The 14,139-nt window shown below is 42.0% G+C and overlaps 1 protein-coding gene across 1 annotated transcript in view; it reads left to right on the top strand.

The window, feature by feature from the left end:
- Positions 1-8,264, top strand: part of ALKBH5 (alkB homolog 5, RNA demethylase) — a 30,908-nt gene extending 22,644 nt beyond the window's left edge. Inside the window, exons 4-5 of the mRNA XM_077449445.1 lie at positions 4,624-4,761; positions 7,328-8,264. Of these exons, the coding sequence (XP_077305571.1) occupies positions 4,624-4,761; positions 7,328-7,514 (325 nt within the window). The 3' untranslated portion in view covers positions 7,515-8,264. The remainder of the gene's footprint in view (positions 1-4,623; positions 4,762-7,327) is intronic.
- The last annotated feature ends 5,875 nt before the right edge of the window (positions 8,265-14,139 follow it).

Genomic DNA, 14,139 nt, shown 5'->3' with positions numbered 1-14,139 from the left:
GATTTATGACTTTGAGACATCTTGAAATTGGAAATCAGTCCAAAATGCTTAAGTTCTCTGATCAGGTTTGGCAACGAGGTCAGGGGTTCTGAAATGTGGAACAGCACATCATCAGTGTACGCTGACAGCTTGTGTTCAGCATTGTCAACCTTCCGACATTTTATATCTGCATTCGCCCTTGCGGTACGCAATAACGGCTCTAATACCAAGGCGAAAAGGAGGGGTGAAAGGTGACACCCCTGTCTCGTGCCATTTCTGATTGGGAACTGGGAGGAAAGCACCCTGTTTTTAACTTGTACGTGTGTAGTATAGGGCCATAATTGATGTCTGCATACCTGGTTCTAACCCTTGGGTCTCTAACACCGCTCGCAGATATGACCAATCAACTCAGTGGAAGGCCTGTTCAGCATCCGTCACTAGAATTTTATATAAGGCTTTGGGAAGGTACGGGCCCAGTGGATCAGTTGGATAGCTCTAATGCAGGGGTCTCAAACTGGCGGCCCTCCAACTGTTGCGGAACTACAAGTCCCATCATGCCTCAGCCTGTGGGAGTCATGCTTGTAACTGTAAGCCTTGCAATGCCTCATGGGACTTGTAGTTCCACAACAGCTGGAGGGCCACCAGTTTGAGACCCCTGCTCTAATGGAATTGTCTCTAGCTTCTCTACCTGTGATGAATCCTGTTTGATCGAGGTGGATGATATGGGGCATAAGGTGTTTCAGTCTGTTCACTATAATTTTTGCCAGGATTTAACATCAATGTTGAGGGATATGGGCAATAACTCTGGGACTGTAGGGTCTTTGCCTTCTTTTGGAAGTACTATGATGTGAGCCAGCAGTGCCTCAGGGGGCATAGTATTGACCGCAGCTATGGAGATGAAGTAGCTACACATGGGGGTCACCAAGAGGGCAAGGAAAGCCTTATAGCATGCCTTGGTGTATCCGTCAGGTCCAGGGCTTTTTCTGTTGGGCAAGGATTTCACTGTTGGCTCATCGGGAGTAATCTTTAGCTCCAGCTTGGCGCATTGATCGGTGGTCAAGGGAGGAACATCAACCGAGGCCTGATATTCCTGGATGGCCGCCAGTCTGGGCACCTGGGCTTTCAGGGGTTACATTGTACAGTTGGGAGTACTATTCCTGAGGTAATTTTAGAAGACTGGACCACAGTTTCACCTGAGGGGGTTAAAGCTGTACACATGCCTGATCATGCTTCTTTGCGCATACAACCACATTTGTCATGTTCCTAGCATAGCGTTAGGAAGTCCACTGCATATTTCAAGTTGCCAAGATTGGATTGGGGGGGATACCTTATCTCAGGGGTTGACAAATTTGCTTGGAATCTAGGAGCCAGCTAAAAAAGTTAGGAGCCAAGTCCGTGATGGCGATCTGGACCTGTCCCTGGCCTGACATGGAGACGAGTGAGGGGAAGATAGCGCCCCCAGCCCCTCACCTGTCTCCAAGTCATTGTCCATAGCTATTAGAGGGACATTTTATTTGTTTTATTTTTTTCAAATGACGATTTTTTTTTAAATTGCATTTTAGTGTAAATATGAGATGTGAGGTCTCTCTGACCCCAGATCTCATATATAAGAGGACCTGTCATGCTTTTTTCTATTACAAAGGATTTTTACATTCCTTGTAATAGGAATAAAAGTGACACACATTTTTTTTTTTTTAAAAGAACAGTGAAAAAAAATAAAAATAAAAGTTAAAAATAAGAAAAAAAAAAAAAATTTAAATGCGCCCTGTCCCGCCAAGCTTGCGTGCAGAAGCGAACGCATATATGAAAGCAATGTTCAAACCACACATGTAAGGTATCACTGCGATCGGTAGAGTAAGAGCAATAATTCTAGCCCTAGACCTTCTCTGTAACTCAAAACGTGCAACCTGTAGAATTTTTTAAACGTCGCCTATGGAGATTTTAAAGGGTAAAAGTTTGTCGCCATTCCATGAGCGGGCACAATTTTGAAGCATGACATGTTGGGTATCAATTTACTCGGCGTAACATTATCTTTCACAATATAAAAAAAATTGGGCTAACTTTACTGTTGTCTTATTTTTTTTTCTTAAATAAATTATTTTTTCCCCAAAAAAAGTGCGCTTGTAAGTACGCTGTGCAAATATGGTGTGACAGACATTATTGCAACGACCACCATTTTACTCTCTAGTTTGTTAGAATAAAAAAGAAAAAAAAAGTGTGTGTATGTATGTATGTGTGTATGTGTGTGTGTGTGTGTATATATATATATATATATATATATATATATATATATATATATATATATATATATATATATATATATATATATATATATATATATATATATATATATATATATATATATATATATATATATATATATATATATATATATATATATATATATGTATATATATATATATACATATATATGTATGTATATATGTATGTAATGTTTAGGTTTTCTAAGTAAATGGAAGGAGATCTATTAGCATTAATGGTTGTAATTCCAACGGCCACCACAAGATGGCGCCAGATTCCAGAAGGAATAGGATCACAGAAGGGAATAGCTAGCATCACAGAAGGCCTCAAAGCCGGGGGCTCAATTACCGGCCGCCGGCGGCGCGACCCGACGCAATCACGCTGGGGGGGTCCACGGAGACAGGATACCCCCAGCTGTGCTGCCCCAGGCGCCAGTCGCTAATTCTAGTCGCCAATGCGACCTGGCGCCCGGGTTTTGTCGAGCCCTGCCTTATCTAGATCAAGTGCCCGCAGACTGCTAGTTAAGTCTGTGGCGGCAATTTCGGGATATACCAAACTATAACGTGGGCAATATCAATGTGTATGTCAGATAATAAACCCAGAACAGGGTGTCGTGTGTCTTGGGTAGATATAGGCGCTCTCTGGAACAGTCTCGGCAGTGGTAAAGTAATGTAGGATCAAGTGGGACAGTCTAGGAAAAGGGTTGTGTAAGGGAGCAGGGTTACCCCACAGCAACGGCAAAAGATCTGATGCAACCATGGAGTCCAAGAGAGCCTGTTCTGTCAGTCTCTGGAAGTGGAGGGGACCAGCGAGGTATCGGGAGCCGGATGCTGTCTGTCTCTCTTGCGACTTCTGCGTTCAGTTGTCAACCAATGTTGGAAGCTGTATCGCAGAGACGTCAGACAGTCCTCTCCAGTCTGGGAAATCCAGAGTCCAACCCGAGAGCAGATAATGTGGGAGGTCATCTTTGGTGCGTAGGGTGTCCGGTTTGCCATCTTTGGTTCACTTGTAAGAAGGGGTGGGGGGGGGGACCCCAGTGGTATGTCTGTTCTGGATTGCAGACAAGAGGGGGCAAAGTGCTCTGTGCTGCATGAGGGTGCGTCTGGAGATATCTTGATAGAAAAATGTGCTCCATCAAAATCAAAGGGCTTGCCACGCATTTTTTTTTTTTTTTTTTTTTTGAATGATGCGGTCTTTAAGCGTGAACTTATGAAGCTTACAAATGATATCTCTGGGATTGTCCACATCTTGAGATGGGGGGGGGGGGGGTCTGGGTGCTCTGTGCGTGATTTATCTCAATGGGAGCAGAGGCTGGTAGTTCCGGTATTTCCCTAAAGATGACTACCAGTGTAGGGATAATGTCCCTGGAAGCTATGGCTTCTGGCAGGCCCTGGATCCTGATATTTGCCCTCCAACTGTGATTTTACACATCATCCAATTGACATAGTAAGGTATCAATCTGCTAATCCTGCATGAGGCATTTAGCCTGTAGCATAGCAATGACAGGGAGAGCTTCCTTGATTCTCTCCTCTAAGGATTCTACTCTGGTGCCCAGATGTGAGATGTCAGCCTTGAGCTGTGCAGAGTCTTCTGTAAAGGCTTTCTCTACCCTGCTAGTGGAGAGTTCCAGGTTCTCTCTGGCGGAGAGGTATAAAATTTGGTGTCTGATGTCGTCCTCCCCAAGGAAGTCGGGCATTTCAGAGCTTCTATCTGGGAAGGCAGGAGTGGCTGATTCACTCACCGACCCTGGGGAGGGGATAGGGGAAGCTGCATTCTTCTGAGGCTGAGCTGCGACGAGTTGGGAGGATTTTGCGGCCTTCTGGGCCTTCCTGGTCGGCGCCATCTTGGAAGCCTCGCGGCCTTGTCGGTGGGTCCTGGGAAAGTAAGATTCCAGCTGTCCCTGCCACGAGTGATTGGTCTGTGACTGCTAGGAAGAAGGCTGTAGTTGCTTGGACATTGAAGGAGCTGTTGGAGGTAAGGATCCCCCTCTGGAGCCATGCTGTATGCAGTGGCACGGGGCTAAGGCAATCCACACTCCTCCATAGCTAGGACAGTGTGGGGTTATTCTTACAGAAGAAAGATGACCTTGTTTTGTGGTCACATGAAGTGACAAGGACACAGCAAAATCAACATTTTCTGTACTTACTGAAAAGTGAAAATTAATGCAGCCACTGTGTCTAAGGGCTGATGATCTTAATTTGACAGCAGTGAATAGGCCTGAAAATGTTGGGTACCAACACTAATTGTTTTAGGCATACATGGTCCTGCGTTTTGTCAACCTGATGCAAGCAAATTGTATTTCTCTTTGTAGTCCTGCTCTGCTTACATCTACATGCTGGTATTTATAGTAGTGTGTTTTTTTTTTTTTTTTCTTCTTGCCAGAACTAGAACAGAGGCTCCACGTTTGGAAAAGGCCCTTAGTGGAGTTTATCATCCTGAACGACTGTCTGGGAACAACAGGCAGCATATCCTGAAACCAAAACGATCCCACCGCAAAGCTGATCCTGACGCAGCTCACAGGTATAGAAGTGATTATAGATTTCTCCAGTTTACTCCTAAATTTGTTTAGCTAACTTTTATTTTTTTCCCCTGTTGGGGTGTGTGTCATCTTAGAAGGCTTCCGTAATTGGAATATTCAGTCCTGAGATTTATACAGCTTTGCCACACAGTTTGGTCCTATGCCTACCCCCATCCTGTGACTGCACAGTGAAAGAAGTGGCACACAGAGCTAATCTCTGCTCTTTCCTTCTATCAGCATGCTGTTTGCACTGCAGAACACCTCCATTGTTTGTTCTTTTGCCAGCACTCAAGTTAATTTACTAAAACAGGAGAATGAAAAATCTGGTGCAGCTGTTCATGGTAGTAAGGCTGGGTTCACATTGCAGCGGTGACGAGAACCGGATGTGATTCACATTGCAGTGCAAATCTCATCCGATCTCTGCGATGTGAGTTCAGCCATACAGATAGTATGGCTGAATTCGCATCGCACCCGGGCCAAACTTGCACAGGACCCATTTTTTGGTCCACAGCAGAATCAGATCGCATGGGTGTTCACACCATGCGATCCGATTCCTGTCAGAGTTTGCAGATCGCACTGCGATATGCGAACTGATCTGGGGGTGTCATTAACGTTTCACTGACACTCCCAGCAGTTTGCATAGGGCAGTGTGAACTGCCGCCGGGAGGTATGCGATGCGGGAACCCGCAGCGGATTTGCGGCGTTCCCGCATCGCTGAAATGTGAACCCAGCCTTAATCTGCTTCTAATGTCCGCTTGTTCAATTAAGTTTGAACAAAATAACCTGGAAGCTGATTGGTTTCTATGCACAGCTGCACCAGATTTTGCACTCTAGTTTAAATCTAGTTAAATCATCCTGTTTCCTTATTCTTTCAGGGTAGAACTAGTGGCTGCTGATGCACACACACACTTAATGACCTCAGGTGATGCAGATGAGAACAATCCTCCTACATAAGTTGTACCTGTTTATCTGCAGTTTTCACTTCTTTACATCCCTTCAAAATCCAGAAAAAAGGGGCTGGGAGCTGAAGTTACACACTACAGAGCTCAGAGGAATTATTAAAATGTCATATGGGTACAGAGTTGCATGACCATGCAATTGTCATTCAAAGTTTAAGTGCTGAAAATTGGCCTGGGCAGAAAGGAGGTGACAGTGCCGTAAGCAAGTGCTTAAGTCTAGAAAGCTGAAATTCTAAAAGTACTGTAAGGGACATGGCTTTGGATTAAGGGCAAATATTGCAGCCTGCAGTGGTTTTGAGAGCTGTTTAAAACTTTTCTTCTTTTTTTTTTTTTTTTTTTTTAAATATAGTGGAGAGTAGGGCTGAAACAACTAATCGATTAGGAAATTAATCGATTACTATTTTCATAATCGATTAATCGGCCAGTAACATGAGGGTTAAAAAAAAAATTAGCCATTTTTATAGTACAAAAATATAATCACTACTGTAAATATTACTTTGTTCTACGGGGAAAAAAAATTAACCCCTTCCAGTAGTGATTATCTGCTTTTTTTTTTTTATTTTTTTTTTTTTAAACCCCATTATGTTACTACACATCTTAGGCCTGGTTCACATTTATATGTTCATTTACATGGTTTCCTATGGGACACGTTCGCATCTATGCTTTTTTTCAGCCGCTGCATATTTGGAAAGGGTTAGGGACTTTTAATGCAAAACTGTGCTTTTTCTTTTTTTTTTTTTTTCCTCTGCCCCAAAAAATTAAAAAAAAAAGCAAATTGCAGTAAAATCATGTGCACAAAAATCAAAATGCACAGCAAAAAGCAGTGCAGAAACAAATCAACAGCAAAAACTGCATAGGTGTGTACGAAGCCTTATGCTGGCCTCACGGATCAATTTTCAGATGAGAATATTCAGGTGAAATTCGCTGAATGAAAGAATTTTTGTTTGAAATTTTCCCTTAATTTCTGAACAAAAATCACATACACTATCTGAAAATTCCTTTGATCAAGAAGTTTTCTATTTCCAAATTTTCCCGTCACTGTGGTTGAAAACGAACGTCAATTTGACCCACTTTTTTGTTTTGATTAATCGGTTAAAAAAATATCGGCCAACTAATCGATTATGAAAATAATCGTTAGTTGCAGCCCTAGTGGAGAGGTATTTGATTGCTGTCTGCGCCTCCATTAGAGAGATTCACCCTCTATTTGCCCTGTTTACGGTTTTTAAAAGTAAAAAAAATTTGGGTTGACATCAGAACACTAATAAAGTGGAAATCTTTCAATGATGACACTAGTTCTGGTGACGCCAAAATTCTCTTGCTTTGGAAGGATTTCCTCACTTTGTTTTGGCTGTGGATCAGGAAGTGATGGGGGAAATCCTCCCGATGGGACACGGCAAAAAGAAGACTTATAAGGTTATAACCCTCATTTTATTGCATCTAAAATGAAAAATAGTTTAACTTTTTATTTACTCTTTGACTTTTTGGTCCTGATTATAGTGCTGATAAAGTGTGACAACCCTTTCACTGATTGACATGTGCACGAATTCCATTTCAACTAGCGGCTGAATGCCCATAATTTAAACCTGATCTTTTTGCCCCCCTTTCTCAGACCTCGTATTCTTGAAATGGATAAAGAAGAAAACCGAAGATCTGTACTTTTACCAAAACCAAGGAGAAGGAGCATTGTCAGCTCTGAGAACTATTGGAGGAGGCCCTACGAGTATGTGGACAGCTACACAGACACAGGGGAGGATGAGGGAAGCCCGGCCCGCAAAGTAAAAATGAGGCGACACTGAGGAAGCTCTTCCACGGACTCCGGTCCCCAGTCGCTGGACTGTGGAACTACTTGTATATTTTCTTCTTTTTTTTTTTTTTTTCCCCCTCCGCCCATGCGGAGTTGGAAGATACGGTCTCCTCTGTAAGTCAATGCAACGTGATCTGGATCCTGTCTTTCTCACTTTCCAGCATGTTTCTGACGTGTGTTTGGGTTTATGCCAGCAGAGAACCCTCCTGAATTCTTAAAGGGGAGCGAGCAGCAGTCTTGTACAGCATTGATCCTAACTGCTGATGGTTTACAGGCTGCATATTGGCAGCAGCTTGAATGGCACTGAAGGAAAGTACTGTTTATGTTGAAAGTGAAAGATGCCAGCACTCTCAAGGGACACTTCAGTTGACGACGTTTAGTTTGTTTCAACAGTTTGTGTTTTTTTCTTTATTTTTGTTTCAGTCCCTGTGAGTAAGAGAGGGAGTGGTCACTGAGGTGTCAAGGACTGACGAGGTGTCGGGTGGTGCGTGCTCCGCCCCCTGAGGTAGGAGCAGATGTACACACCTTTTCTCGCCATCTGTCCTCCTTATTATATAAATTAAAATAATGGTTAGGAAAAGTCCGCAATGTTTTTTGAACGATTCCGTATGCTACAAAAGAAATCCAGATGTTTTATTTCTAGCAATATAAGCACTAATAATAAAGTATATAAGCAGATTTGTTTATTCTGTACTGGCTCCGGCTGTCTGTAAATTATCAAATTAAATTCTGTTTTTGCTCAGTGTGTTGAAGGATTCTTTTTATTCAATCAGATAACTGACAGATATTATTTTGTTTTACAATGGACTTAAAGTTTTCCTAAACCCAAAACGGTAAAATTGGCCTGTATATGCTGTAAAGCATGCTTGTTATACTCACTGTGGAGCATAAGGGGTTAATTCTCTGCGTTGTGTAAAAAGGCTGCTTGATCCTGTCTTCTCTGTCCTCCCCTTCCAATTTCCGCAATTCATATCCGGGCAGTACAGAGGGTAGGAAAGGCTGCACATGCTCAGTTTGGTGTGTATTGCTAGAAAGTTTGTGGGGTGGTTTTTTATTTATTTTTTGGGCCCTGTGCTGATCACATGCACTCAGCTATTTCCAGACAGTCGGGGGTCCTGCAGCCTCATAGGACAGCTAGAGCAGTATGAAAACCCCTTCAAACTTTAACCTGGCACTGATAGAAGTCACAAGATTGCTATATACTGCTAAGAAAAGGTACTTGGCAGTTTATATTTACTAAAACTATTGCATTTCCATGTACTGTGGGAGACCAGAGATGGTGAATGCAGAGTTCCTGGGTTTAGTAACACTTTAAAGCGGTGTTCTACCCAGAAATGGAACCTCCGCTTTTTGAAGTTCGGGTTTCACTTCCTGATTCCCTTACCGAAGATGGCGGCGCCTCCACCTGGGAACCGAGGAACAGATCGGCTTCGGGTGCCCTGGACAGGTGAGTGTCCATATTTTAAGTCAGCAGCTGCAGTATTTGTAGCTGCTGACTTTAAAAAATAAAAATAAAAACTGATGGAACTCCGCTTTTAAGTCGAAGAGCTCAATACTCATCTTGTGCATGCTCTTGTGAGCTGTCCTCCTTTGCTGTAGTATTGGGCTGCGTAATATTAGGAGGGAGACAACACCTGTCATCTACTACACAGCTGCCTGCCCTGCTTGCTTCTTGTTATGAGCTTACAAAAATGGGAAGGTACACTCACTGCAGTAAGAAGACTTCAGTTTTGTATGAGGTGACTATAAAGACCAAAACCTGACAGCTAACTTTCAAAGTGGAGGGTCACTACTGATTTCATTTAGAGGTGAACTCCAGCCTTCTCTTCAGTTTCGAATAGTTGTACAGGCTCCTGTACTGCAACTGCTTACTGATTTTTGCTGTACAATTGTCAGCTGCTTACATCGTTCATAGCTGCAGAAAATCAGAGCCCAACTAATTTCCTGGCTAAGGGGACTCTGGTATCGTCTAACCCTAGCCTGACTGTCCATGCGCCACTCCTTTTTTCTTTTATTGGATTGCAATCTTGCGTCGCATGTGGGCATTACTAGGGAAGTCTGTATGCAAATAGTCTTCCTAGGAGTGTGTATCCCATATTCCCTTTTGAACCTGCATTGCAGGCAAATCGCATGGTGCCGAGATGTGAACAAGTTCATCTCGTTCTGTTGCCCCAGGCTGGAGGTGAGTAGGAGTCGAATATATTATATTATATTATATTATAAATTGCAGCAGATACATTTAAGGTCTCCTTCCCCCCTACCAGACAGCTTTGTGCTGTTTTTTAAATATCAGATCCGGATTGACAGAAATGCTATCTTTTTGATAAGCAGAACGGATAACTTTTTTTTTTTTACTGGTGCATTTCAAAAAATTAGAATAGCATTAAGTTAATTTTCTTTCAGTTTTTTCAATATATTATGTAGATTGCACACAGTGATATATTTCAAGCATGTCTTTCAATTTTCATGATTATGGTTTAACGCTAATGAAAACCCAAATTTCAAAAAATTTAGAATGTTGTAGACTCAGATAATTAACTCAAAACGCCTGTAAAGGTTTCCTGTCTGCTTCAGTAGGTTACACAATCATGGGGAAGACTGCCGACTTGACAGTTGTCCCAAAGACAGTCATTGATACTTGCCGCAAGAAGGGCAAGTCGCAAAAGGTCATTGCTAAAGAAGCTGACTGTTCAGAGTGCTGTATGCAAGCATATTAATGGAAAGTTGAGTGGAAGGAAAAGGTGCACAAGCAACAGGGATAACTACAGCCTTGAGAGGTTTGTGAAGCAAAGCTCATTCAAGAATTTGGGGGGAATTCTCAAGGAGTGAAGTACGGCTGGTGTCAGGGCTCCAAGAGCCACCACATACAGACGTATCCAGGACATGGGTTACAACTGTTCCATTCCTTGTGTCAAGCCACTCCTGACCCAGAGTCGCCATAGGAAGTCTTGCCTGGGCTAAGGAGAAAAAGGATTTGACTGTTTTTTTTTCCAAAAAAATAAAAAATAATTTCGCATTTTATTTGGAAATGAAGGTCCTAGACCAGGGATCCTCAAACTACGGCCCTCCAGCTGTTGCGAAACTACACATCCCATGAGGCATTGTAAAACTCTGACATTCACAGACATGGCTAGGCATGATGGGAATTGTAGTTCCCGAACAACTGGAGGGCCGTAGTTTGAAGACCCATGTCCTAGAGTGTGGAGGAAGAGTGGAGAGGCACAGAATCCAAGTTGCATGAGGTCCAGTGTGAAGTTTCCACAGTCAGTGATGATTTGGGGAGTCATGTCATCTGCTGGTGTTGGTCCTCTGTGATTTATCAAGTCCAAAGTCAGCGCAGCCCTCTACCAGGAAATTCTAGAGCACTTCATGCTTCCCTCTGCTGACCAGCTTTATGGAGATGCTGATTAAATTTTTCAGCAGGAATTGGCACCTGCCCACACTGCCAAAAGTACCAATACCAGGTTTTTTTTTTTCTTTAACATAAGATTTTTTTTAATTTGTACAGTACATGGCAGAACAGTGGTACAATTTCAGCAGTGAGTATCATGACCTTTTACAGCGGTGGACCAGGAAAAGTAACCAATACCAGGTTTAATGATCTTTTGTATCACTGCTTGATTGGCCAGCAAACTCTCCTGACTTAAGCCCATAGAGAATCTGTAGGGTATTGTCAAGAGGAAGATTAGAGTCCAAACCCAACAATGTAGACAAGCTGAAGGTTGCTATCGAAGCAACCTAGGTTTCCATAACACCTCGGCTGTGCCACAACCTAATCTTCTCCATCCAGACCGCCTTGATGCAGTAATTTGTGTAAAAGGAGCCCCAACCAAGTATTGAGTGCATGCTATACTGTACATGGGCATATTTTTCAGTAAGCCAACATTTCTGTAAAAAAAAAATTTATTTTCTAAGATCCTGTATTTTGGGTTTTCGCTAGCTGTAAGCCAAAATGCTTGAAATGTACCACTCTGTGTAATGAATCCTGTATATAATGAGTTTTCACTTTTTGAATTGAATTTATTGGAGATAAATTATCTTGATGGTTTTTTTTTTTTTTTTTAGACGTGCCTGTATTTCATTTGTGTATTTACCTGTTTTGGCCGTAGTTCAGCTTAACCGCTTCCCGACTTGCTCATACAAATATATTGTGGCAGAATGAGTCTCGGGGGTGAAATCCTGTGTATGTATAAAATGGCTTTGCCCCCAGGGGAGCCACCAGAGGGCGCTCACTGCACAGCAGGGGAACCAATGCGTGTGGCCAGCGGGTGCGATTGCATGCACGAGAGCCAGCGTGGGGATTTGTGTGTAAACATACAAATCCCTGTGCTGTCAGAGGAGAGAAGAGATTGTGTGTTCCTACAATGTAGGGACAGCGATCTGTCATCCCTCCTAGCTAGTTCCATCCCCACACGCTTAACCCCTTGATCATCCTAGTGTTAACCCCTTCCCTGCCAATGACATTTATACAGTAATTTGTGCATATTTTATAGTGCCGATTTCTCTATAAATGTCAATGGTCCCAAAAATGTGTCAAACGTTTTCTGATCTGTCTGTCGAAATACAGCAAAAAATCGCAGATCACTGCCATTACTAGTAAAAAATATGCCATATATCTTTCCCATAGTGCGTAGACGCTATAACTTGCACAAACCAATAAATATACGCTTATTGTGTGTTTTCTACATTTTTTTTGTTAAATTGCATATTGGCCTAAACTGATGAAGAATTTTTTAATGGGAGGGATGTTATAGTAAAAATTAAATTTATTTATTTTTTTCAAAATTGTTACTTTTTGTTTTTTATAGCGCAAAGAATAAAATCGAGGTGCTCAAATGCCACCATAAGAAAGCTCTATTTGTGGGGGGGGGGAAAAGGATGCAAATTTTGTTTGGGTACAGCATTGCATGACTGTGCGATTGTCTGTCAGTTAAAGCAGCGCGGTGCCAAATAGTAAAGTGCTCTGGTCAGGAAGGGGGTAAAATCTTCCGGGGCTGAAGTGGTTAACGAATAAAACTTAAAAAAAAAATAAAAATTTGCAGGTAAAAAAAATAAGATGTGCGCATATAAATATATACAAACAATATATTAGGGCTGTTAGTAATTAAAAATTTGTTCATTTAATCGATATAATTAATCGAAATTAGAAAAATTAAAACGCACATACAAATCCAGCTACTTTTAGCTGATCTCCTTGCATTGCAACTCTGCATTAGTCAGTGGTATATACTAGGGCTGCAACTAACTATTATTTTCATAATCGATTAGTTGGCCGATTATTGTTTCGATTAATCGGTTACTAACCTTTAAAAAAAAAAAAGTAATTTTGCATTTTTACATTTTTTTTTTTTGGCCAATTTGTTGTTGGGCATATTAAAAAACACAAATTGTGTTATTACATGCTTTTCTGCAGCTTCTCCATTGAAGTATATTGAACCGAAAAACACAAAATAGCACAGTTTTGCGTTAAAAAAAAAAAGTCCTTGTCTTTTCCAAATACGCAGCAGCTGAAAAAATCATGGATGTGAACGTGTCCCATAGGAAACCATGGAAATGAACTGCAGTGCGTTTCTGCAAAAAGCACCAAAAAACACAGAGGCGTGACCCAGGCCTGAGATGTTTAGTAACGTAATGGGGTTAAAAAAACAAATTAGTACAAAAAGAGCAAATAATGGCAACTGTTAGCCCTTGTACACACGGTCAGACATTCTGACAACAAAATCTGACGGATTTTGTCCGAAACTTGTGTTGCATACACACGGTCGGACAAAGTTGTCGGAAAATCCGATCGTACGTAACGTGATGACGTTATTTCGTTACGACGGGACTACGTTCAGGCTAGTAGCCAATAGCTTTGGTCTAGGAATTTGATCTGAGCATGCGTGGCACTTTGTCCGATCGGAATTCTCTACAAACGATCGGAAAAAGTCAGATCGGATCATGTTGTCAGAAAGGTTTATAGCCCAGCTCTAAAACTTTCTCCGTTGGATATTCCGACGGAAACAGTCCGATGGAGCCCCCACACTGTCCGATCGGACATTTTCCGTCGGAATGTCCGACCGTGTGTACAAGGGCTAAGGGGTTCATTTTTTTACTATGGGACAGTGAAAGTAATATTTACAGTAGCGATGTGCTCTTTTTGTACTATAAAGGGCTCGTTTTAGTTTTTCTTTTTAACCCCATTATGTCAGTGGCCGATAAATCGATTATGAAAATAGTAATCGATTATTTTCATAATCGATTAGTTGTTTCGGCCCTAGTATATACAATCACCCGACACTAGTTAGTCTCCACAATCCATGACTTAACTTCACAGTTCACACAAATACGTTTTAAATTCAAACTGTAGCACTGATGTAAGTCTTCTCCCACCCCCCCCCCCCCCCCCTCTCACAGGTAGCGTGAAAATCCCTCCACCTCCGGTCTCACTAATGGCTCTCACTTTATGGCATGGACCCCTGTGCAAACAGGTCGGTATCAAAACGGTTAACACGGACCATAAACTTCTCTCACATCTCCTTAGATCTCAGCAAAGATGCCAGGCCATGGGTAGAAAGAAAAGATCTAAGTGCTCACCGCTTAACTACTTCAGGACTGCCGTATTGCCAATGTACGTC

This window comes from Lithobates pipiens, unplaced genomic scaffold (assembly GCF_037356315.1).
Source record: "Lithobates pipiens isolate NorthernLeopardFrog02 unplaced genomic scaffold, aLitPip1_a1.2 Scaffold_22, whole genome shotgun sequence".
NCBI lineage: Eukaryota > Metazoa > Chordata > Amphibia > Anura > Ranidae > Lithobates > Lithobates pipiens.
This window is presented reverse-complemented; position numbering and strand designations above follow the sequence as displayed.